General features: G+C 48.6%; 1 protein-coding gene across 13 annotated transcripts in view; it reads left to right on the top strand.

The window, feature by feature from the left end:
* Positions 1-26,144, top strand: part of Evi5 (ecotropic viral integration site 5) — a 336,527-nt gene that overhangs the window by 271,615 nt on the left and 38,768 nt on the right. For 12 of the 13 annotated variants that reach the window (XR_016290859.1, XM_089582009.1, XM_089582018.1 and 9 more), the window contains 4 exons: positions 16,629-16,922; positions 19,227-19,434; positions 22,019-22,318; positions 25,858-25,983. Coding sequence is in view for 12 of the 13 variants with exons in the window: in XM_089582009.1 (XP_089438135.1) it covers positions 16,629-16,922; positions 19,227-19,434; positions 22,019-22,318; positions 25,858-25,983 (928 nt within the window). In the remaining variant the exon portion in view is untranslated. Of the gene's footprint in view, positions 1-14,804; positions 15,346-16,628; positions 16,923-19,226; positions 19,435-22,018; positions 22,319-25,857; positions 25,984-26,144 lie in introns of those variants that run through there. The other variant, XM_089582020.1, reaches the window with a different exon arrangement.

Here is a 26,144-nt window from a genome sequence, read left to right as displayed (position 1 = left end):
CCATGTCCATTGCTGATAGATTTCCTCTAGCATGAGCTCCGCTTTTGCTGGTCTGCGGTTGCCCCGGCTGCGACGTGAATTCTAAATAACGGAGTGGACATAATCTGGCAAGAAAGAGCTCGCCTCATTCTTTCGCTTCAACTCCAGATAATTCGATTCAGTTTAGTGGCATGGTCACACCGTAGCCAAGAAAGACCAACCAACACGCACCCACGCTTAACTGTCCGTTCGGCCAGTGTGTCGTGGTCTGCGTGTCGTCTGCTCTCGGCGTACACAGGTATGGTTAGAAGAGTATAAATCAACGCTATGTACCATAAGCGTATGCACGCTTGCGCCAAGCGCGAGCATTTAGCGCAACGTTGCGCCATTTATCACATTCGCACATTTTGTTCAGCTTATGTCGCTATTTATGTCGCCAACCCTAGGCTTAGAAGCGGAGGGGTTTCCAGGTTCCACGGCTAGCGTGTAGCGTTAAGCAGGGAACACATGTGCGACAACTTCGCCGACGCGCCGCACCGATCGTCGCGTGCGATCTGCCATCCCACTGCAAGCAGGGACACACGGAGCGGTGAGCATCGCTGCGCCGCTCTACCCAAGCTCCGCCCACAACCGCTGTCACACTTCGCCGCCGTGCAGCGGTGCCTCAGCGCTGCTTGTGATCGTGTACAAATATCCCAAGAAAATACAAGATTGCCTTGTTATCAGAAAGTCTGCTCGAGCAGCGACAAAGCATGCCTGCTTATGTTGCGAGCTTTCGGCAACGGCACCGCTCGCGGGCGCTCTGGGCGACGAGCTCTGCTACTGCCTGGCTGCCGTGGTCGTCGCTAGGCCTATAGCCTCTTTCGTATCGAAGCCGCAGCGGCCGGCGCTTCGGAAGTCGCCTGAGCTATAATAAAAGGCCTACTCCACACATCGCTCTACTGTCAACAGCATGATCTCACAATAAAGTAATAATGGGTGCGTTCCAATTCTCTAGACGTCCGACAAGACGTCTAGTGTGACGTCTAGGAAGCCGTCTACATGTCTACATATTGGAACGTGTCTACTTCACGCGCCACCTTGCGGCATATAAACTGAACTAACATTTGGGAATAGTTGCACTCCTATGTTCTTAAAAATTCTTAATAAAACAAGTTAAAACCGCGCTGTTAGTAGTTTGCTAGTTCATATTTTATTTTATTTTTTCTGCAATAATGGTGCGTTCATCGCTACCGCTTCAGCATACGATCTCACCTGCATAGCAGACGATCTCACCCGCACGATTTCCTCTCGCTCGATTCACAAATATAATCGTAGGTCCACAAAGACGGCTTTATTTGCCACCAGTTCCTATAAAAATCAAATTAACGGAATGACTGACACTTGAAAGATGGTGCGTCTCCGGGCTCCAGTGCCCGCCAAGAGCACGGCTCACTCAGCTCTGACTGCACCAGACTGCACCAACTGCTCCGCCATCTTTAGACAGGAAGTTAGCCTGCATCGATGTGGACTTCGGCGAAGCAGTCTTGTTGGACGGCTTCGTGAAAATTGGAACGAGTCTCAAAATGGCCGCTGTCCGGCAAGACGTCTAAGTAGACGTCTACTTGGGAGTATTGGAACGCACCCAATATGGTCAATTTCCGCGACGCCTTCGGCAGCGAAGCGAGCGGGCGCCAGGCGAGCCGGCCAGCGGCAGCTGCGAAGCGGTTGTGGAAAGAAGTTTGCTTGTATCGCAGTCGTTACCTTTAGCAGCAGCTCAGTATTTGTCAGCGATCCTCAAAAATGACATATTCTTTCACATTTCTCATCCCAGGGTTTATTATTTAAGTCAAGAACACACTTTAGCTCTTGACAGAGTTTCGTGAGACGTACCCGCCGTCTGCTATCCCCATAGAGTTTCTTACTACTACCTAGAGGGAAAGCTGGCGGCGCTGCACTTCAGCCAACATGGACGCTCAAAGCATCATGGGGCGGTGAGCTACTTGTTGCGGCACAGTCGTAGTTTTTCGGGAACACAGAGTGGCAGTACTAAGGCGTTTCATTCCGAAAACGTAGTTCGTGTGTGCGCAGACGACTTTCGCGCGAACGCAGTGTGCAAAAGCCATAGTAGTGAAGACGCGACGACACACGACGCCAATAAAAGGTTTCACTTTTCTGAAATGCCATTAAAAACCTCTTATAGTGTTTAAGCAACAACATTTTTTTTTAAAACATATTTACTTTTAAAAGTGCGCCTGTTAATTACGAAATATTAGTTTTTTTAGTGTTCATCACTTGGCCAATAGGAAAGCTAGTCATGTCTTATTTTAGGCAAACTTTGCACTTAAATGCTTTTCTGCTCGTTTGTTGCAATCATTAGACAAGATATTGAATGTTAGGACGTTTGTAGCTATGAAACAGCTTTATCTTTCTATTATTTTTTTTGGCCAAAAGTTACAGTTCCGCAACAAGTAGCTCACCGCCCCATGATGCTTTGAGCGCCCATGGTGGCTGAGGTGGTCACGTGGGGTCTCCATGCAAACTCCCATAGACGGCTTGCCAGCTTTCCCTCTAGGTAATAGTAAGAAACTCTATGGCTATCCCAGTGTTGCCATACTATAGTGTTGCCAGACTTGCGCGACTTCCAGTGTTGCCAGGCTATAAGGTTGCCAGATTGTGAACTAAAACCCAGTGTGGCCAGACTATTTGTTCCCTCTCCCTTTTACATTCTCCTCCGCCTACAGCTACGCTGTCGCGCCGCAACCGCCCAGCTCGTTAGAGCAGCCTTGCCCGGAGTGGCCGCCGCCTGTTCGCCAAGCGAAAGAGCACGTCCGCGGCGGTTGTGGAATTGTTTTTTTAGTGACTTGTCGAGCAGACGGGTACCACAGACGAAATCTGCCGATGCGTGGCCCCAGTGAGAGTATTAAGAGGAGAGAAACGCGTGATCGTGATTTTGTTGAAATAAGCGTGCTGTGCTCAAATTCACTTGTCGAGCAGACGGGTACGACAGACGAAATCTGCCGATGCGTGGCCCCAGTGAGCGTATTAAGACGAGAGAAACGCGTGATTTTGTTGAAATAAGCGTGCTGTGCTCAAATTCACTTGTCGAGCAGACGGGTACACCAGACGAAATCTGCCGATGCGTGGCCCCAGTGAGCGTATTAAGACGAGAGAAACGCGTGATTTTGTTGAAATAAGCGTGCTGTGCTCAAATTCACTTGTCGAGCAGACGGGTACGACAGACGAAATCTGCCGATGCGTGTCCCCAGTGAGCGTATTAAGACGAGAGAAACGCGTGATTTTGTTGAAATAAGCGTGCTGTGCTCAAATTCACTTGTCGAGCAGACGGGTACGACAGACGAAATCTGCCGATGCGTGGCCCCAGTGAGCGTATTAAGACGAGAGAAACGCGTGATTTTGTTGAAATAAGCGTGCTGTGCTCAAATTCACTTGTCGAGCAGACGGGTACACCAGACGAAATCTGCCGATGCGTGGCCCCAGTGAGCGTATTAAGACGAGAGAAACGCGTGATTTTGTTGAAATAAGCGTGCTGTGCTCAAATTCACTTGTCGAGCAGACGGGTACACCAGACGAAATCTGCCGATGCATGGCCCCAGTGAGCGTATTAAGACGAGAGAAACGCGTGATTTTGTTGAAATAAGCGTGCTGTGCTCAAATTCACTTGTCGAGCAGACGGGTACGACAGACGAAATCTGCCGATGCGTGGCCCCAGTGAGCGTATTAAGACGAGAGAAACGCGTGATTTTGTTGAAATAAGCGTGCTGTGCTCAAATTCACTTGTCGAGCAGACGGGTACGACAGACGAAATCTGCCGATGCGTGTCCCCAGTGAGCGTATTAAGACGAGAGAAACGCGTGATTTTGTTGAAATAAGCGTGCTGTGCTCAAATTCACTTGTCGAGCAGACGGGTACGACAGACGAAATCTGCCGATGCGTGGCCCCAGTGAGCGTATTAAGACGAGAGAAACGCGTGATTTTGTTGAAATAAGCGTGCTGTGCTCAAATTCACTTGTCGAGCAGACGGGTACACCAGACGAAATCTGCCGATGCATGGCCCCAGTGAGCGTATTAAGACGAGAGAAACGCGTGATTTTGTTGAAATAAGCGTGCTGTGCTCAAATTCACTTGTCGAGCAGACGGGTACGACAGACGAAATCTGCCGATGCGTGGCCCCAGTGAGCGTATTAAGACGAGAGAAACGCGTGATTTTGTTGAAATAAGCGTGCTGTGCTCAAATTCACTTGTCGAGCAAATTCACTTGTCGAATCGCACGCACTTTTCGCGCATGTGTAGAGAACACAGTGTTCTCTGCCTGTAACGGCATCTAGTTGCCGCGGAGGCGCTTTTGTGTTGCAGTGCGATCACTTTGATGGCGCCGCTTTCCTGGTGGGTATACGATAAAACGATTCACGTAAGCGTGCCATGTCTTTGCAGCGCCTTTGAATGATGCCCGTATCTGGTGACGTTGTGGGAAAAGTAACGGAAGGCCAGTTTCTCGAACTAAAAGTGAAGAGCATCAAAAGGGACTGATGATTGCCGCACCGTGCGCGTGGTCAGGACTCTGGGAAAGAAAGACGTCGGCTGGAGGGAAAGTGATCGCGGAAGTCTTATTTCCGAACTCATTCGCAGGACTATTCCGCCTGGTGACTGCTGGCGCCGGCTTGCGTGTAGAAATAGGAATGCACCGAAGTAGGAGAGGTAAAGAGAGACTCTCTGCTCTTTGTGTTTTCTTCGGGGGCAGAAGGCGGCTGTCGAGCCGCGCGGTGCGGATACTGTGCCCCAAGGCCTCGATTCCACGTTTAGCGTTATGCTTGCGCAGGCGATGGCTAGTGTGTAACGGTTTCTTATGAGTCACGACCACCTACGCTTCTGACGGGGAGATGATTGGGTCACAAGGGGGAGGAGGGAAAGCGAGCGTGATCTTCGATGCCGAAATGCGGAACAGGTGTGTGCATGAGGTTAAATAAAACAACTTGCTGACAGACCACTGTGCGAGCGCTCATACGTGTATACGTATGAGCGCTGATACGTGTAGGTATTTACCAGAGCGCTTTAGGCCTACTACCGGCGACGTTTACCAGGCCAGCCGGTTTAATTGCCCTCTGCTCAGGCTCAGTGGTCATTGCGCATGCGTAGCTGTCTCCGCTCTCCGTCAAAATACTCTAGCAGCTCTCTTGCGATTCAAGACTCTATCCAGTGACTTTCTAGTGTCAAAAAAGGGAACACTTTTGCCGCGTTGCGGTGACGGAAAACCGCCGTTGAAAGGTCAAACACGGTCGCTTTGCACCTCTCTGCAGGGTGTGGATTCTCGGTGCTCAGTTTGCTTTGAAGCTTAGAACCAACCAGTTAGTTTACGCGAAATTCGTAGTGCGATACACGTGTAGGTGCTATTTGGGCAAGTGCATAAGCCACGGAAGCTTGCGATTCCGCCTAGCGCATACGGCTGGAAAAAAGGGGAAAAAAAAGTCTAGTACCACGTAATAGCGCCTGTGTGGCGTCATGCTCGCAGCATCGCTGCTCACACGGATGTGTGTGTATATATATATATATATGTACTACGCTTGTGCAACATGGGCAACGAGGGGCACGTAGTCTTCGCCGTCGTGTACACCGCCTTCTGCCTTTGCGTGCTGCACGGTAATGGCGGCGCTTGAGTCGTTTGCCGTAATGGCGTATGGCTGGCAATGGCAAAGCGGCGTAGCCGGCGGTACGGTGCGCTGGGTGCATGCAGCGGGCAACGGCCCACGCACAGAAGAAAACGGGCCACAGGGAAGAGGCTTTCTCTTTGTTATCGGCATTACTGTTTCCTTTCTTCTTTCGGCGAAGGGTGCGGGTTCCTCTTCGTTTGTCTTTTCATGACATCTCTCCGGCGGTGCGGTTCTTGGAAACCATAAGCGCAGGGAATTCTTTCCGTTGGGGCCGTTGATCCCATTCGCTAACCCGGATGTGAGCGCATCGTCCGCCTTTCTTGTGTGCGCAAGTGGAAGGTACGCTGCCCCCTCCTGGTTGCGTCGGGCGACCCCGAGGACGAGGAAGGCACGGCAACGTTCAACGGGCATCCCCCCCCGCTCTTCCACCTACCCTCCCTTGTGCATGGCCGACGGCCTGAAGAGCTGCGCGGGGAACGGCGAAATGCTCCCATCTGCCCCACTGCGTTGCGCTGTGAGCGGGCGTAGCGTGCAGTTCGCGTTGTACGGAGTGTCGTCGTCGCGTGCGTGCCACACGGGGAGTTGGCGCATTTCAGTCCTTCGGCTACATTTGTCCCGGGTTTCCACTGACTACGATGTTGACTATTGCTAGGTTTATAGTATACGTACCGAACGAAAGACAGTGTGACTTCGTGGAGGCATAGCGCAATCAGCTAAAGTCTTTTTTTCGTTTTGCACCGAAGAAGCGCATCTTGGTTTCAGAAATGAAAATTAAAAAAAAAAGAGGGGGGATAAAGAAATGAAAGCAGGACACGCACCTCTGTCTCAGTGCGCGGGCTTTCTTTCTTTCTTTGGCGCCCATTATCAAAAGTGCGCATGCAACCGCTGCGAATAGCGCCATCTACTTGTGGTTCGTGTATATCACGACGCCCTACATATGCATGCACCAACGTTACTAGTGCATGCACGTACTGTGACAGGCTGGTGGTGGAAGCTGCTGCCCCGTTCTCCTACCGACCGATCTTGCCGGCGCATCTTCTGCATAGAACGTGCGACCCTTACTTTTTCAGGCATCTTTATTTTTTTTTTTTTTGTTACGACTGCCTTGAAAAGCCAGTATGATACGAGAACGTCGCGTGCAATTCTTCGTTGTCGCCGTGTTGCCAGACGCTGCAGGGCGCAATTAACTTACTGAATTGGTCGGCTGACCGCTGCCATCGCGATTACGACGCCCGTGAATAAAGGAGAGCTTTAGCGCAGCGTGATGAGCGCTCCGCTATACTATAGGGTACTTGATCAATCTCGTACGCTGTGGCTATACCGTGATTTGCTCACACGGGGACCCACATGCGCCTGCGCAATGTCAGGCGTGCGCCGGCGCCTTCTCAGGGACATATGCGCATACACATTTGGCGCCTCTTGGAAGCGCGCATGCGCAAGGGGCGCCTCACGGAAGGATCGCGGTAGCGGAACGCACTGTGCAGACTCTCTATATGATAGTGAGTTTTAGAATATAGAGTGACCCAGTCGGTTAGGAGTATAGGGTCACCCTATTCTAAAACTCCCAATTGACGAAACCGCGATCCTAGAACACACAGCCTCTCTCCATTGCATCATCGGAGCCCCCTGTGGTGAAGTAGTCAGTAGCTCAGTAGCTTTATACTCTGGCTCATTAGTTTATAGAAATTATGGCCTGGATTGCTTCCTCCGAGTGAGCTGTGCGCGGTTAAATTGTTAAAGAATCTGACATCCCGAACGCGTGTCTGGTCGACGCAGTTCTTAACGTCGAAACCTTTTCCGTTTGTGTGTAGGCGTTTTTATCGGTCTTCGAGGTATGCAGGGCATTCCTCGTGGCTTGAACCATATTTCTTAAAAATGTTACGCGGTTGTCGAGAATAAGCGAGATAGCGCTGTTAGCGGTCGCCAGCTCGCTTAGAGGTCTAGTTATTTGTTCATTTAAGCTTGTAAACTGCGCTGACGACTGCACAGTTTGAATTAAAGAACAGGAATGCAGCGTCACAAGCAATCCCCGGTTGTCGTTTTTTTTTTTTTTTGGGGGGGGGGGGGGGGGGGGGTTAGAGCTCTGTGTTGTTGAAGCTTTTTTGTTTCTTCTTTTTTCGCTACCTCAGGACAGAGAAAGAGACAATAATTTTATTGAGGAGTGCGGATCAAGCGCTTTGTTAATCTTGCGCCTCGTTGATCGAGGCGAACAGGTCTTCCAGCCGCGCCGACGACAGCCGGGCGTTCCTGATGGGAGAGGGGGGTGCTGAAGGAAAGGCATGAAGGGCGTGGACAGGGTGACAGTGCATGAGGAAAGACAGTTGGGACAGGAGGGATCAGAACCGGGTCGAAAAGGGAAATTCCGCCAGGTGTATATAGTGAAGATTGTTTGGATCAGGACACGGCGCGAAATTGGTAACGATCATGGAAGGGGCGTGTCCTTCGCATCATCTCAGCGCTCGGCGGCGCATGTTTTGTGATTCTGTGTTTTGAGGTCGGCGCAACCGCTGCTTGCCAGCATGTTTGAGCGGGTGCAGTCACGATCCGGTTGATTTCTGAATGACTCCTTGAAACTCTCTATCAGCCCACCTTGAACAGTGGTCTGATGAAGCTAGGAGAACAGAATCTCTCATTCTTCTAGCATGCGTAGGCTCTTTGTTCTTCTTGTGTGTAGGTATATCCTATGGTGCGAGCGCTTGCATATCTTGTGCTTCGAAGTTGCAACTTTCATCGCAGTGCTTGATTTCTCTTGAGCCTGTTTGAGGTTTGAATAATTGCAATTTCAACTGCACTGTTGAAGGCGCGACTAGCCAAATCAATTAGGTTGACCTCAGGAAGGAGCGACCTGGAGCGAATTTGTACACTTCATGCGACGTGTGTGATGCGCGTATATATCTTGTCCGCATAATGGACGGCGTTGCATGCTGCGCGGTTGCATGCTTTGTGAAAGGCTGCTCACTGCCGCGCACCATTAGTAAATGGAATGAGTTCCCAGGGCTCGTTGTAACTGGAGCTGTTTTGTGGCGTGTCGTTAGAGCTGTAACTAGGCGAGTCTGCCCGTTCCGTCATTTTTTAATGGGTCTATTTGCTTGGCCCCTTTTGGCTTGCCCTTTTTGCGTATAGGTGTCTCCGATCCTCTGCTGCTCATGTCGTCGGGCATATTCTCTGTCCGTGTGAGCCTCCCTCTGTCACGCAGGAATGTGCCTCCGCGGGAACTTGTTAATGAACGAGCGGGTGTAATGAATGAATGCTGCTGTCGCCGCATCACATCGTTTCGCTTGTGTCTGTGTACCGTATCGCGCACGATGCGTTATGTATGTGCATACAGTCTGGCGCAATGAAGCATACTTTACCGCGCGTACCATATTGACGTACGCATAAAAAAAAAAAGAAATGTGGGCTGATGTCAAGGTTCCAAAGTCTAAAATAGGATTGAACGAAAGCTGCAACTGTAAGGTGCATAAACGCTGCAACGAATTCTCGATTGATTTCACTCGCTACGAGGCGCGATGTCGTGCTGTCTGAGCCATCAAGTCAAACGGCACGTGTAGACCAGGCCGCCCTTTTCCTGTACCGACATAGCGTCGGCTTCGCTCTTGACGCTTTTTGCCCGCTCGCGGTGCGGTAATAAAACGCTCGAGCTCAGCTGCGCTGGGGAGGCTGGCCAAAATAGCGCCATGAATTATGGAAAGGGGGTCAGCGGGAGGCAACGCGAAGAAATGGGCGAAAAAACCGCGCGAGAGCAGGAGCCGGTGCGTTCGCTCGCAGTCCTTCCTCGCTTTGCATGATGACCCCGAGCGACGCCCGTACGCGCGCGCGCCGGCCGCCCCTCGCGCGCATTCGACGCCGTTTTCGGTGCGCGTATCGAACGGCCGTCACGACTTCGCGGCGGCGCCAAACGCGATTGATTAGGGAGCAGCGACAGCGGCAGCTGCTCGCCCGGTCAGAGTGGCCCCGTCGATATAGTTTGTTGCGGGGCTGGCCGCGCGCTCTTTCCCTTCTTTCGCTCCGGTGCGCCTGATCGCGGCCCGTCGGCCCGGCTGCGCGTACGAGCGGATCGCGAAAGGTCTGGCAGATAAGAGTCGTCTTCTCTGCGGGTGCGTGCAGCGGAGAACACGAAAGAAAGGTCTATGAATAGCAGCCCGGCGCTGGTCCGGTGTTCCCGCGGGGCCCTCGGCGGAGTATGGTAATCGCAGCCACACCGGACAGCCGGGCGGCCTGAGACCCCGACAGGTCGGCTGTGACAGCTCGCGCTGAGCTGCCACACGCTTGCTGGCCGAGCCCTGCGGCGCTCCATCCGCACGGCGGTAGGAGCGCGAGCCTCGCAGACGACGCTGCGCTGAGAGCTGTGCTTGGCACCTGCTAGACCCTTATTTCCGTCGGGTCGGGCGCTGAATTTTGCAAGAGCGGTTTTGATGCGCAGCGCGTGCGCACCCCGCGAGGGCTCGAGGGCAAGTGTAGTGTTACATTGTGGAGGGCTTGCTTGTGTTGGCGGTCGAACCGATTCGCACCGCACCTGCCGCGGTAGCTCAGCGGCCATGACGTTCTTCTGATGAGCCCAAGGGGGGTGTTTCGAATTCCTGGCGCGGCGGTCTCATTTGTATGGGGCTTAAATGCAAAATGTGCGCGTCAAGGAGCCCATGGTGGTCGAAATTAATCGATAGCCCTCCACCACCGCTCGTGTCATGGTGTTTCACCCAAGACTGGTCGCAACTTTTAAATATAGGCTTTTTAGATTAGAAAAGCTTCGGCATAGCATAGTCAGCTGTGGTAGGCATCAGAATGAAGCTGTGTTGTCCAGCTGGCAGTTTAATATCTTATACACAACTTTTTTACCGTTGCAGTTAGGCCCTCATTTATTGAGAGGTTTATAGCCCATCGTGAGTAATGCACATATCGGTCTTCAGATTTTCGAAAATTCCATTCACGTTGCTGGCGGAGTGCGAGGAATGTCGGGGCCGCACACAAAAACCGCGCGGCCGAAGAGAGCGCTAAAGCCACGCTAAGCGCGCGGTTTCGGTTTAGCCCGTGTGCGATCCCAAAATTACTTCTGCTGCAGCGGCGACGAGAAGGGCATTTTCGAAAATCTAAAAACTGTTATGGATAGTACGGTGGGCTACAAACCTCTCTGTGAATGAGGAGGCTGACTGCAATAGTTTTAATAAGTGTTCAATATTATTGAAGTTTCGCTTGCAACTCTGTGCCGAAGATAGCGCTCGTCTAACTAAAAAATGCCTATATTTGAACATTGCTGACACTATTAGATGAAACGCCTTGTAAAGCCGCTTCTTCGGATTTTGCTCGTAAAAAGTGATAATTTACCCGGTTGCTTAGCGTATACTACTGCACCAAGCCTAAGTGCATCGGTCCGGAACATTGGCTTCCGAAGCAACCTGTTTTCTGGGATCCCAGTGCGCCGAAGTTGAAACTACGAACTCGCTTCAGCGACGCACCGGCGAAGCTGTTGCGTTGGCAGGCGCTCTTCCGTAGAGGAAGGCTACGGCTGGCAAAACTGCGGCCCCGGATGAATTAGATGGAGGCACTGTAAACGCCTCTCCGTTCTGGCGGGCACTTCAACTGTGCCGTAAGAATGATGTCCACTTCATCTGAACTTCATGCGAGGTCTTTTGCTCGGAAACCTCGACTGCCGGCATGTTGCTTCGAGGCCCCACGCACAGTTGGGTGTCGCAGTAGAGGAAAGCCCGGAGGAGAATCGCTATCTTGCGTGAAACGTTCGGCCAAACCTTTTTAGTTCGCCTGTCGTTCAGTGGGTCACCAGTGCCTTCGTGGCCTTTCGTGCAGCCTTGATGTTTCGAACACCCGAAGCTCTTCGATCGGTCGTCGCCTTCCATCTTTTTGTGTCGGAGATTGGTGTAGCGAGACGAAGGGCACAGTCAGTCCGGCGCAGCGTTTCGATCAAAATTCGGCTCTGAAAACAAAACAGAAAAGATCCTTACGCCTTTCTTTCGTTGTATGCCGGGACGACGGAGGGGAAAGGGTGCGGAGAGCGCTGCGCTCGTTGTCGCGACACCCGAGGTTGCTATGAGAAAGCTACGACGTGGCAATGTCACATTGAGAAGGCATAAAAGGGAGGGCGCGCTTGCGTGTGTCACATATGCCCCTTTGGCATTGCACTTGAAGCTTGAAGCGCGACTGCAGAAGGGCTTTGATGTGGCCTAGAAGCCTCAGCCTGGTAGTAGTGCGCATGTGGACGCCTCAGGTGCAACGCCGCTACCGCGCACACCTCGTGACTTCTTTATTGCTGTGCCCTCGCTTTCCAATCAATCCTCGCGGATTTCGCGTTCTTGTTGTTTGCGCTTTTCGGGCTTCCGGTTTGCACAGTACACGTTCACTTACATTGTGTTGGCGGAGTTTATGAGCTGGTAGGCCGTCCTTGGACGCGTCCGCTAAACTGATCAATTCGCTCACCCGGTTGAAGCCAGCCGCCTGTTCGATCGTTACGTCTTCGTACCAGTCATTGGTTCAATCAGTGAATGAAACACAGTACGAGCCAGTCGACGGATCAGTGGATGTAGAACCGATGAGTCCGTCCGTGTAGTATAGGCCATATCGAACTTAGTCGTGGGCGAGCCTTATTGAACGCGCAGGTGTTCACGGGGTTCGTCGTGTGGCAGCCTCGGCCGCCTTTTGCACGGTGTTCAACTCGTGCGGCGACAGTCGTGCCCACGTTTGCCCGCTGAACGGCGGCACACGTGGGTCAGGAGCACCATGAGCAGGCCCGCTCGAAATTGAGGCAACTCCGTGCTGCGCAGTTCGAAAAAAAAAAAGATAAATAAATGCGGGACAAGCGTAGGGCATCTCAAAAGCATCTTCGCGGGCGCAGCGTGTTGGGGGAAGGCGGGGAGCCGTGCGAATGTAGGTTGACTTTCGATGCTCCCGATTTCGCCTTCGGAAAACGATGCCCGCCTCGCTGACAGTGCCGGCGCCCGTGGCGGCGGTCACCGACGCGTTGAGCCCCCCGCCGGTTGGTCGGCGGGCGCGAGCGACAAAAAATACCGACGCGCTCGCGCTGGCCTCGTGCATGTGCGCTCGTTCCATCATCCGTCTTGCTGCTGCTGCGCGGCGCCCGCGTTGCAGAGCGGCTTCTTGGAGGAACCGTCTCGTCTACCGCTCGCGTGCTGCCCCCCCCTCTTCCACTACCTTTAGGTTTTTCTCCGCAACCGCTTCTTCTGAGGTCGTGCGTACGCGATGCGCTACAGTGGAACCCGTTTATAGCTAACTGCAGGACGCGCGTAGATTTTGTATATATTCGATGGCCCGATGTGGCCACGTGTGTGAGGAACTTTTGTTAACTGTTCGCGTGGTGTGAATGTGAGGCAAAGTGCGGCTCTGGTGTAGACCACGATCAAGGCCAGGCAGGGTTTCGCCACTGTCTCAAGCATTCGCCGGCGCTGTCAACGCTGCCTGTATAGCATGTATTGAGAGGCTGCCAGACGCTGTGAGCCCGCGCTTTTGGAGGTGATCATAGTACGTGCTCACAGTCCTGCTCGGCACACAGCAGCTGCGGCTGTTCGGTGTAGGGCGTGGTTCACTGCACCCAAGTTCGTTACGGCTGTGGGTCCCGCTTGTAAGAGCCAACAGGTTGTCTTCGTTTTTCACGCTATTTCGAAGATGAGCGATGCGAGGAAACAGTTCTTAGATGCAAAGTACGATAGCATATCTAATATACGTCGACAGCGGACGTCACAGACCCCGAAGAAGCCCTTTGTACAAGTGGCGCTGCAAAAATAAAAGATTCGCTGTGATAGCTGCATGTGGCTTCGGTTGGCCAAGCTTGTTGACAGTGGTGATCCGATTAGTTTCAGAGGTTAATATAAATTATGAAAGATATTATCGGCGATAAGCACTAGCTGCGTATATAGTGTGCTGTATTTTCCCCTGTAACTCCCAACAACGAGCCGGCCGAAACACTCACGAGCCTATGTAGCTTTGCCCTGTAATGTGGTAGCAACTCGATGAAATCAGTACATGGATCTAGCGAGATGCTGAAGAACAATATCTCACCGAATTCAAATTCATCTTTCCCACACAAAGGCCATGCAGGCCCTCTTTATCTTAATAAACTCATTATTTCATTGGTTTTCGGCACGTGTATGATTAACCGCGCTCAGTGGACGCACTACAAACAGCGAAAGCCTGTAGCGATTGCATGGTTTCGACGCTGCAATTGTTTTTAAACTGCACTGTACCTCTTTGCGTCGTACACACATTGGTGCGTGACTCTTATAGCTATTATTATTTGGAGGACGAGGAGAAATAAAAAGGCCTCAAGTCCTTGGCTAAAGCAATAACGGGAAAAGGTGTGGGTTCGACAAGGCAATATAAATTCAGACTGCCGTTTGTGCCAGAAAAGTGAGGCCTGAAAGACGGCGGGGAAAAAAAATGTGGGAGTGAGGAAAATGGGAAACAAATCACTTGATAAAAAAAAAGAAAAAAAACTTATAAATTCATTGCTCGCCTGTACTTCTTCCATTTCATCTTTGGGATACTTTTCGATCGTACCATCTTCGTCTTCTGTAATGATTGCATGCAGTCTTCGTTTTTCGAGTTTAGCTGGAGGCCCGTGATGCATTTCCAAACAAGTCTTTAATCGTTCGCTGGTGTAGTCTTCTCCGTCGTCCTGGTGGTTGGAGATTCGACGCGCGGATCCCCTGAAGCTTGGGCGACAAAAAAAAAAAGGAAAAAGAACTGCCGCCGTTTCTTCTTTACCTCGTTGTTTACCTAGGTAAACAACAACAAACAGCGACAACAACCTCGCTTCCAGTTGGGTGTTGTAGCAAAACATTACCCGTGTCGGTGCGCGCTGCGGTCAGTAGAGTAATTTTCGCAGAGATGTGCCAGTGCTACGCTGAGCTAGCGTCAGCGCAATGGAACGAAAGTTTATTGCTGACAGAGCATCACCCTGATGTGGACAGGGTGCGTACCTGTCAACGCATGGGCGGCTGCGCAATTGGCGAGGTTTTAAATCACGCTTGCGCGTGAAACGAAATCGCCATTGTTTGGCAGTGGTTTTGCCGCTCGAGAGCGCTCGCTTCTGTGACATGCTTGACATGCTAGTGTTCCTCCAAATGAGTTGGTTGGAGCTTATGGTGGAACATAAGGCTGCGGTCTCGAAACGGGCCCGTCTGCGTGGATCGTGCAGCTACGTCGTGTCGTGCCGGCGGTCTAGTCAGCGTCACCGAGGACGACCTCAAGCCTTCCAGAAGTGCTTCATCGACTGATGGTAGACGCTTCGTTCTTGGCTGTTGGACGGCAACGGTTCTGAGCAGGTCAGCGTGCAGATGCGAGAGATGCAAAGCGGCGGAAGCGAGAAGACGTGCGACTCGGCCGCTGGAGCCCGCAGCAGACCACTGGAGAAGTTCCGGCTGGCGTCTGTGAATGCTCTCAGACTCGCTGCCAGGACTGTCGAGATGCTTCAGGAGCAGCGGCGATGGCAGGAGCAGTGCGCGGAAGCAGTAGCAGCGAGCTCGTTTTCCAAGACGTGCTCTGTGACCGACGCAGGCGCCTTTGCCTCAGTGGCGGCCCCGCGGGCGGGTCCCGGAGGAGAGACCACTTCGGCACCCGAATTGACAACGAACGACGCTGAACAGCGGCGGCGGCGTTTCGACAGTCGGCGGCCGGAGATTGCGCAGTACTTTCCACACAACGTGTCCCCTGAAGTGCTTAGCAGCCTGCGCGTGCTACGCGTCGCCAACGGGTGAGCGCCGAGTGCGACTATGCGCTGCCGTCCGCCAGAGGTCGCGTAGGCCGCTTTTGTTGACGTCAAATCGCCACCACGTTGGTGTACTGCCGCCGCATGTTGTGCAATGGCACAAGTTGGCATCTTTTTGCATATGAACAGCTAGTTGGGCAGGAAAGAACAGCTAGGGCAGTGCGATATCATATGCATGCTAGCCATTCGAAGCGATATCCTCATGTCTGTAGTACGCCTTATCAAGCTCCTCTGTTTTTCAACACTGTTGGCGTGGAAGGTTAGCCCAGTCAACAAAACACAACGACAAAAGCACAAAATTTCAGGAACACCATGAAAACCAGTCAGGTCCTGATTCATTCATTCAAGTTGTGTTCTTAGAATTACCTTCTTTTGTTTGCTGTGGATCTGTTAGGAGGCATAGAATGCAAGTTGTAGCTTGCCCAAAATAGGATCATTATCATTAATAACAAGCCTGAAAATATTTGTTATATGCATTAGTTATTATTGTATTATCTGGGTTTGCTTATTAAAAAGTTTGCACCAGAACCTACATACTCCCCCCCCCCCCCCCCCCTTCCAGAAAAGTATGTCGCAGCATAGTTTTACATCTGAAGCTTAATGTTTCTTTATTTATCACCGTGTTAAGTTTATTTATCACCATGTTAAGTTCCCAACGAGCTGATAGGATTGAGAAATCTGATTCATTCAATAATATATAATATTTGCCAGTACACCTGCTGGTGACAGTATACAGACCTTCTGTCTGAGTGTACAGTTCTTGTATGACCCTATTGGCAGGTTAGTAATGAGCCGTTGTGCTGTTTTGTGGTGTGTGTGTATTTGTGTATGAGGTGAACGGTAAGGAGCATATATTGTGTAGGTGGTCAAGAAAGATATAGTGCTAAAAAATGACTCATCATCGGATGCAGCTTAAACCTGCAGTGAAGCTCCGTACCTACATTCAGAATCGTCACATGCAATTCCTCTTTGACAAAGAAGTTGTCTGTAGTTAAAGCTCTTTGTTACCAAAACAAGAAGTTAATTGCAAGACAAAATTATGAACTCAAGAATTTTGATGCCTTTGCTTGTTTAATAAGGTTAACCATTAAAAATCTGATTTCGTACAGGATACACAGGATGCCAAAAACCATGGCCCATCGTTACCAACTGATGTTTTCTTTTTCAAGTTGTGTTGTACTGGCATGTTTACATTTATAGCCGTCTCAAGCTTCATATTATGGGCCATATGTAGCTGAAGCACAGATTTTTTTTTCTGCTATTTTCAGGGAGCCCATCCTGAGTGTGGATGGGTCAAGCCACCCCGAGGGGCCTATGAGTGAGGCTGAGGTGAAGCCCTGCTCTCTTCAAGGGGGCGACGCTAACCACAACCACCCCAACACCCTCAACCTTGCTACTGTCACTACCAACGGCAACAGTACCGAGGGCCCATCTCCACAAGCCCTTCCTGGCCAACCCTCAGTGACTAGTGCAACCCCAGTGGATGCACCTACCCCAGTCGTTTCTACACCTGTCAGCAAGGCCGATATGGAGCTGCTTGCACGGCTTGAAGAGCAGAATAGGTGCGCAAGGCATTTTGGTTCAGGTCTTGTGCTGCACTTGTTGCCCTGAAGTTTTAGGTGGCTTCACACGTTCTAAGGATGCTAATTCTTGAGCTGTCAGTATGATAAGTACAAGCATGTTCATGCTGGTAGTGTAGCTGGAAAAAGGGTTCAGGGGTCATGAACAATGCTGTGAAGTTCTTTTACACTATTTAAGAGCTGTGCAGAAAATTAAATATGCACTGAATAAGGCTATATATAGCCTTTATAGATTATGAAAAAGCATTCGACTCAGCAGTCACTTCAGCAGTCACGCAGACATTCCAGAATCAGGGTGTAGAAGAGCCTTATGTAAAAATACTGGAAGGTATCTATAGTGGGTGCACAGCTACCATAGTCCTCCACAAAGTCAGCTATAAAATTCGAATAGGAAAGGGTGTCAGACAGGGAAACGCTATCTCGCCAATGCTGTTCACCGCCTGTTTACAGGAGGTATTCAGAGGCCTGGAATGGGAACAGTTGGGGATAAGAGTCAATGGAGAATACCTTAGTAATCTGTGATTCGCTGTTGCCATTACCTTGCTAAGTCACTCAGGAGTTAAACTGCAAAACATGATCAATGAATTAAGGCAGGCAGAGCAGTAGTGTAGGTCTAAAAATTAATATGCAGAAAACTAAAGTACTAATGTTCAACAGTCTTGGAATGGAACAGCAGTTTATAATTTGTAGTGAGGTGCTGGAAGTGGTGAGGAAATAGGTCTACTTAGGGCAGGTGGTGACCGCAGATACCAATCACGAAAGCGAAATAACTAGAAGAATAAGGATGGAGTGCAGCGGATTTGGTAGATTCTCTCAGATCATGAATGGCAGTTTACCGATATCCCTCAAGAGAAAAGTATAAAGAAAAATGATAGGTGTAACGTTAAGAGACAGGAAGAGGGCAGAGTGGGTCAGGGATCAAACATGGGTTAACGACATCCGAGTTGAAATCAAGAGGATGAAATGGGCTTGGACAGGGCATGTAATTTGAAGGCAAGATAATCGATGGTCCTTAAGAGTAACGGACTGGATTCCAAGAGAAGGCAAGCATAGCAGGGGGCAGCAGAAAGTTAGGTGGATGGATGACATTAAGAAGTTTTGCAGGGATAAGATGGCCACAGCTGGCACAGGACAGGGTTAATTGGAGAGGTACAGGGGAAGCCTTTGTCCTGCAGTGGGTGTAGTCGGGCTGGTGATGAATAAGCAGAAATTGTTTCTCTATTATTTATTTAGAATACATCTCAAAGGCCACTAGTATGGGATATTACATGGGATTTGAAAGGGAAGCTATGTGAATGAACATTGGTTTTTGGTATTACTGCAATAACTTGTGGTGTGTTTTTCTCACTGACAAATATATGTGCACATAGGTGAAATTGACCTTTGCTGAGCGTCTGGTTATTACATGTAATTTGAGTCCCCATTGTATTATCTCTCATTGCTTTAAGTAGCAGTGTTCTTTAAATATTTCTATGTGGTTGCTCCTGCTATTATTGACTGCACTAAAAATATGGCTTGCATAAATATGGCTGGAAGGTATGTCTTAACTGTAAATGTCATTCTCTTGCTGCCACTTGGGAAATATGTCATTTGACTTTTTTTTAGGGGCCTTGTAGTGTTTTTCTGGTTGTCCTGCTGACTCATGCAGTGAAAATCAGCACGAAGTGCTGAAGAAACCTTGCAGTTTATATATCTAAACTAATATTCTTCATCTAAGGAAGTTTGTGTTACAAGACTAAACAGCTGTATTTCACAGGTATGTGGCATAAAGGGAAGGCACAAACTTAAATTATGTGCTCATAATCACTGAGAAACAGTCTAATGTTTTCAACATGTCACTTTGCCATCATCATGGTGATGGTGGTTTTGATAACTTATTGTTGCCAGCGGGCATTAGCTTATTGTATGCCTCAAGCTGCATGTGGTAACTGTTCACTATGCATTGCCCCCCCCTCCCCCCTTCCTTTTTTTTTTACTTTTGTGAATATGAAAGAAGTAAGGAATGAGATAGACCTACCAGTGTCATGGCTTTTAGTGCTGTTTTACAATCACCGGTGGCTCACGCCAGAAAAGAAATGGCATTCAGTGTTAAATGCCATTATATAATATTGAACTTTTCGGTGACTATGTGACTGTGGTAATATAAGGATGTGCAAAAAGACTTGCTCGCTGTTTCATCTCTGCTGTAATTTGTGTGCTTATACAGCAGGTTTGAGCTAATTGCAGTACGTGTGATAATATAGATGTGGCTCACTTTAAAAGAATGCCTCTGCTCTGTTTACCCAGGCTCTTGGAATCGGACTCCAAGTCCCTGAACTCGCTGACCTCAACACACTCGAGAAAGTCTTCAGACACTAGCCAGGTGTCAGTGGCATCAGGTGCAAGCCAGCAGAGCACTGCCCTAGATGATGACTCAGAGGATGCCTGGGTCCTGTGGGGAAGAATGGTCAATGAATGGGATACGTACATAAAGAAGAAAAACGCCTATGTCAAGGTTTGTCTGATTTACTCAACTGACTTGCACCACGGCCCAGTCAGATCTGTACGCCACCATTGAAATGCAGGAAAATATACCGTATTTATGTGTGTAATTCGTGCACTTTTTTTAAAATTAAGGCTTCAAAAAAGGTTGTGTGCAAATTACGCGAAGCTTTTGAGAACACATCTTAAATAACTCTACAAAGGTCATAACTTGCAGAATACTCTGTATAATGCCATCTATACATCTACCCCGCTACTCGCACCCCTCGCCGGCAAAAAAAAAAAAAGTTTGCTCCAAGTGTAAGATGCATGCCCCCTCCCACCCTGCCCACATTATGCAGTTCTCCGTGGGATGACTGACGGCATGTGTGCCACTCAAAGGAATAAACGTGCAATGATACAATTGCGAGGCCAGCACTCAGAGGCAAGTGAAGATAAACGACAATAAAACGGCTCCCTCGTATGCAGCCAGGCTGACTAGCAGCAAACCGAACAGCAAACGGTTCGGTAGTTTCGGATTTCTGCGTGTGCTGGAGGTTAGCAGAAGTTTGCTGTCTCAACTGTTCACTTGGGAAAGCAACCACCACTGTGAGCGAGCCGGGTAAACTGCACACAGTTTGTCCATCTCCTTGCCACTCGCACCTTTCTCAGCCGCACACGGTGACATGGCCGGGCCGATCTTCCCCCGCCTGTCTTGCGCGCACCCACATGCATGCTGGTGGCCTGGCACAACATGGAGCGTGAAATATAAGAAAAATTTTTTTTTCATGAACCCGTAATAATTTAAGGAGTGTGCAAATTGCACGAGGGTGCAAATTACATGAGTAAATATGGTATCAATTGCCATATTTGTGAGTTCTGAAAGTAAATTTTAGATCTGCAGTTACTACAGGCATGTTGAAGAAACAAAATTTTTTTCACTACTCTCTATTTTACAGTTGCTTTTGGGCACCTCCTGGTGCATGGGCATGGTACTGGCTCATTGTTACCTGCCTCTAAAACCCTACTGAGTAAGCGAAAAATAGCTCAGTGTGTATTCATATTGTATAGCACTGTCTAGGTTACGTTAATGATGAATATGAGTGTGTGTTTGTGGACATTCAGTACTACCTTTATTTCCCTTGCTTCAAGATGATTTCTAATGAGGCTAAGGATAGCTGAGCTTCTCATATGAAAAGTAGGGGCTGCAAAAGTGGTAGTGCACAGAAAATCAATGGCTCAATGCCTGTTCCACATGGGCGCTTTCATGATGCAATAGAGTCAAGGTTCTCTAAGTACTTGTATCGCCACCAATGACCATCAGTGGTCTTGGGCATATCTAAACAATCAGCCCTAAGCTTTAGTCTGAAAAGCTAACCGAAAACAGAATGTTTATTTTTCTAATGTTACAGTAATTGTTTTTAAAACTAGTGGCACACTTTAGACATGCTGTAGTTGCACTTAGTCGAAAGACATGTTTTTTTCGTAACGTTGACAAAATTGAGATACTGCTCGTTGCAGTTTCTTTAACTCAGCCACATTTGTTTCTACAAAATAAGCTTTTCTTTTTATATACTACTGCTGTAATTAGCTATGCTCAAAATTTAAAAATTAATTTGTTGGACGGTGTAATGATTTGGTTGGTGCTTTGCAATGCAGATGTACATTGCTGTACTGATGTTCATTGCTGTGCTGATGTTCATTGCTGCTCTGTTCATTTGTTAGGCTATTGATGGCTCTCAGAACCACCTATGTAGCAATGTGCATTTAGCTATTCATTTAATGACTATTGGTTGAAGAGCTTTTAAAGTGCCAATGGGACATAAGCATAAGACCTTGTTAGTAAAAATTCTTTGTGGGTTATAGCTACAGTATAGCCAAAACTATACATTGATTCATGACTACAGTGGCTTTGATGAGATAGATTTTACTCCTTGGACATAGAGAACAATTTACCCACGGCATTTAATTCAGGTTGAGCAGCAGAACCGTTGAATATGGTTGCTGAGGCCCGAGTAAGCTAGTATACTTTTATTCTGTTGTGAGTTGGTGATGGTCAGCACTAGGCTGCTTTGTCATTTGGCACTCACTCTGTGTTTATAACAGTGTTACAACTACAGTTATGGGAGCATGTAGGTACCTCTGTTCAACCTTGATGGAGTTGAAACTCTGCAGTGATAGTCCTCTAAAAATTGCCCTCTACTTTCAGGTTGTGTTTAAGGGAAGGGATAACGTTACACAATTTGCAGATTTTGGAAAATGTGAATCGGTCTAAACGGACGATTGAGAACTTCCAAAAGCACAGTTAGAACAAATTGGAAGCCATTTGGAACCATATAGAATTGAAGTGGTTCTATTGGGCACCTTTTGATTGGCAGGGCTTCTGTGTACCCCAGTAAACAGAAAAAGTTGAACAGGTTGCCATTATCTGTGAATTTTTTTACCTGAATTTTATTTGGTGTTCATGTGAATTGTCTCTGTTTGTTGCTGGCATCCTTTTTCTCAACTTCTTTACCGTTCTTTTCTCATACCATTATTGCATTTAATGTGCACTGCTTTTCATGTGTGTGAAGGGAATGGTTTTCTTTCTTTTCAAATTACGCTTTAAATGTGCGCAGGAGCAAGTACGCAAAGGTATCCCACAGCACTTTCGGGCTATTGCATGGCAGCTGCTCTGCAATGCACCCGCTTGTGCGGCTCGTGAGCAATATGCCGAGTACCTCAAGGCAAGTTCCCCCTGCGAGAAGGTGATCCGACGTGACATTGCACGCACCTACCCTGAGCACGAGTTCTTCCGCGACAAGGATGGCCCTGGACAGGAGGGCCTTTTCAATGTCATGAAGGCTTACTCCCTCCACGACCGGGAGGTGGGCTACTGCCAGGGGAGTGCCTTCATCGTTGGCCTTTTGCTCCTCCAGGTGTGTTCACTTGAGCCATACGTGTGACCCCATATTTCCATTGTCTTATATGATAAAGGATTGTTTCTAGGAGCAATTTTGTTGTCACTCTAGACGTTTTCCTGTTTGCAAACAATGTGGAGTCAAGGGTTGTGGACTAGTCATACAAAAATGCCCATTCTGGTCTTTCTACTCACCTCTGTGCTCTTCTCATGTACACATTTTTTGCTTTTAAGGCAGTTTTCTACTGGTACATTGGCTTTCTGCTGAAAAAATCAATGCAGCCGCCTTTCTTGTGGCAAAAGCAACATGTGCTGCACTTGCTGCACCACGCTGTGAGGAGCTGACTGTTTTTCCTACCACACTGGTTGCACATCCTCCGATCATGTAGGCTGAGCAGGTCTGTCATAGGCCATTGAGCATGGTGATACTAAATATTCTGTGTTTTTTTGCGGAAGTGGCATGATGTAAAAAATCAGTCATGGAGTTCATATGCCAGCTGTACGGTTACAAAACAAGTGCCAGGTTTAAATCTTAAATGATAATTAAACCTAATTATCCACTCTGTACAATCAGAAAAAAGAGAAATTATAATCATGTTAGTATATGACAAGGCATGGAGTAATGCAGAAAGTGTTAGTGCATTGTTTGAACTGTGATAAAGAGCGCTTCTATACATTGTGATCGCATGAATACTAGTTTGTTAGCTTTGATTATTTCAGTTTTCTTTGAGTGAACTTTGTGAATTCAACTGCAAAATATTTGCACATGATGCTATGCTAATTACTTTGTTATGTTTATTGTGTGTGCACTACTTTCTTGCCATGTTGTCAAGCCACTGTCTTTGAATTGAGAGAATTGTGGGCCTGTTAAGCTGCCTGATGGTTGCTTTTTATGACAACATTCGTATGGCCTTTACTTTTGCGGTTTCACGTCTGGCACCTGAACACAGTACTGCGGCACTTCTCCGTGGCCAAAGTGCAAACAGCCGAGCAAGGAGGCCTGTCAACTGGCACCAGCTGAGCCACTCTCACTGCCACGCACAAACAGAAAAGGGAGAGTAGAAAGAACTATATAGGAAAGGAGAGAAAAAAGATGAAGCAGAGAGGCGTGCATGCACTCCAAAGCAAAAACTGGGAATGACTGCAAGCTGCTCTGAACTTGCATTTGCTTGGACACACAATGGAACCCTTTATTGGTGTACTGGTGGTGGCAACACACATCACAAGAAATAGGGTGGGAGGAGGTGTATTATGCATTGCCAACCATTTAAATATTATTCGCGCCTAATAGACTGTCATTCACGCTTGGCAGCGTGTTAATATTGTAAGGGGGTTAGGGGGTTCTGGGCAAAGACCAGAAGGCAGCGGCAAGGCAGCGATCAAGGCAGTGTCAGCGCGAAGTCCAGTCAGTTCAGAAAAGCGGTTCAGCAGATAGGTCTTGTGCAGTGGTCACAACCGTCTTTGTCCTCTTCGACGGTTGCCTGTACTGGGGTCGCGCTGGCCTGCTGTATTACAATATAATCAGGGATGTGCAGTTGTTATTAAAAATACATGGCCCATGGCTCCGTTGGCAGGAGCAGCAGCGGGGCCGCACCGTGGCACTGCTATCTCACTTGGCTCTTGCTGCGAGGGTGCACCGAGTGACAACAGAATTTCGCCCTCGCTCTTACACGGGCACGTAAAAAGCTTCTTGATAAATTCCACGTGTGCTGTTTGTTTGTTTGTTTTGCACACTCAATAGCTGTTGACGTTTGCTACGGAAGGGTGCACCAAGATGCTGTTGCATTTTTGTGCGCATCAAGGGGGCGCATGGTGAGCTTGCATAGAGGCACCCAAAAAAATGGGACATGGCAAGGTGCTGCCGCTGTGTCGTGCTCTCTAGACATGTTGTAGCAGCAAGCCTAGGTCAGCGCAGCATCAAGCTGTCACTGTGTGAAGTGGGGAAGCGTTGTTTTTCTTTTTTCATGGCCACTTTGTATCTCTGAAAAAAAAATAATAATCTGAAACCAGCACTCTGTGGTTTTTGTTTTCCAGCCCACTTTAGGAGCTCACAAATGGTTTGGCATGAATTCACGACACTCGACCACAAGAGGTTATCAGCTATCTCCTTCATTTCATCTATCCTTCATAACACACAGCTTCTTTGCTTTTTTTTTTGTAGAAAATGCTATTTAGTTGCTTTCCTGGTCTTCATGTTCCCTAAATTATACATTCAAACACATGCACAGTAGTGAGTAGCGGGCACTTGTTAAGCGGTCAACGCAAAAAATATGAGCCACTAGAAATTCAAAGCGGCCACGAAAAAGAAAAATAGGGCTTCACCAATTCACAGAGGTGGCCAGACGCTATGCAGCCATAGGCTTGCTGCTACAGCATGTCTGGAGAGCGCAACAGAGGGACAGCACCTTGCACTAGTGCATTTTTTGGAAAAGATACGTGACCATCCAGGTGCCCTCCTTCGCAGAAAGCGTCAGCGGCAAAAGAGACAGCAGCCACATATGGAATATATCAAGCATATTGCACGCCCAAGCGAGAATGAGGGTGAAGTTTGTTGTCGCTCGGCACACCCTTGCAGCGAGCGGCTGTAGGAGATAGCAGTTCTGCGGTGTGGCCCCACAGCTGCTTCTGCTGCCAGAGCCGTGGGCGGTGTATTTTTGAAAATGACTGTACTATCGGGGACTAAAGGGGCATACTCCACTCGGCAGGAGCCGAAGCAACGGAAAACTGCGTTGCAACGCAATGCATGACCTTTACTATCAACAGGCTTGTCGCTTGGCTCGTTTCAATGCTTCGTGCTTTAGCTCGCCAAAATGCCGCAGTTTTCCCGGCTCCGGCCGTGTGGAGTATACTTTTGTCCATGATACTATATCGTTTTGCAAAAGTTCGCAGGCTGAAATGCCTGCCGTTAAACCGGGTGCTTAGTCTAGACCATGGGGCATTACGGTGATGCAGTGTGTGTGACCACTCACTAGTTTTTTTATTAATTTTAGCAGTGATAAGCCATTTCACCAAAAGACAGCTGTTAACGTAAAACGACCATGAGTGCTTTTTGCCTGGGAATCTGTGCGACAGATGGTGTCGGTAAAGAAAGAAATTGGGAGTAAGCTGCTAATCACACATCTTGTGACATGTAGTAGAGGAAGATATGCGGCATAATAATGTATATTGCAGGATTTTTATGTGGGGAGTGTGCATTTGGCCGTGATTTCTGGTATGAAAATGAGCAGGGAAATTGGAGTTATTAGGCACCAAGGAAATTAGCAGATGCTGTGCTAAGACAGCTCATTTCATTGAAACGATATAACTGGATTGGACTTTCAGCTTGCAATTGTTTTTAGTGGGGCCATGTCTTTTCTGAGTAAAAAAAAAAAAGGGTGCAAAACAAACAAGCTGCTCAGTGTGCCACTCTTCCTCGCAGCTTTGCTTGCCCATGGTGCAAAGTGAAAAGCAAGCAGTTATGTTTAGCACGCTTTCATAATTCCATAAGTCTCTCTGCTGGGCTGTTAGCTTGCACAGGCTCATCACCATTTGTTTTGTTTCTGTGTAACCATTGTGCAGATGCCTGAGGAGGAGACATTCACGGTGCTGGTGCGCATGATGCAAGATTATCGTCTGCGTGAGATATATAAGCCCAGCATGGCAGAACTGGGGCTCTGCATGTACCAGCTGGAGTGCCTTGTACAGGTGGGTAGTGGAGTGATGGACATTTTACTGCTCCTGGCTGCTTGGAACTCCTGTTTACTTGGCACTGAAAGCTTGCGGCTATGTCTTATCTTGCTGGGGGGCTGTCGGTTATACCTGTCATTCTGGAAGCATCAACTTATGAATGTGTCTCATGTTCTGTA

Source organism: Amblyomma mixtum, chromosome 3 (genome assembly GCF_055824585.1).
Source record: "Amblyomma mixtum isolate Tamu chromosome 3, ASM5582458v1, whole genome shotgun sequence".
Classification (NCBI taxonomy): Eukaryota; Metazoa; Arthropoda; class Arachnida; order Ixodida; family Ixodidae; genus Amblyomma; species Amblyomma mixtum.
The sequence above is the reverse complement of the archived record's forward strand: the minus strand, read 5'-3'. Positions and strand labels throughout refer to the sequence as shown.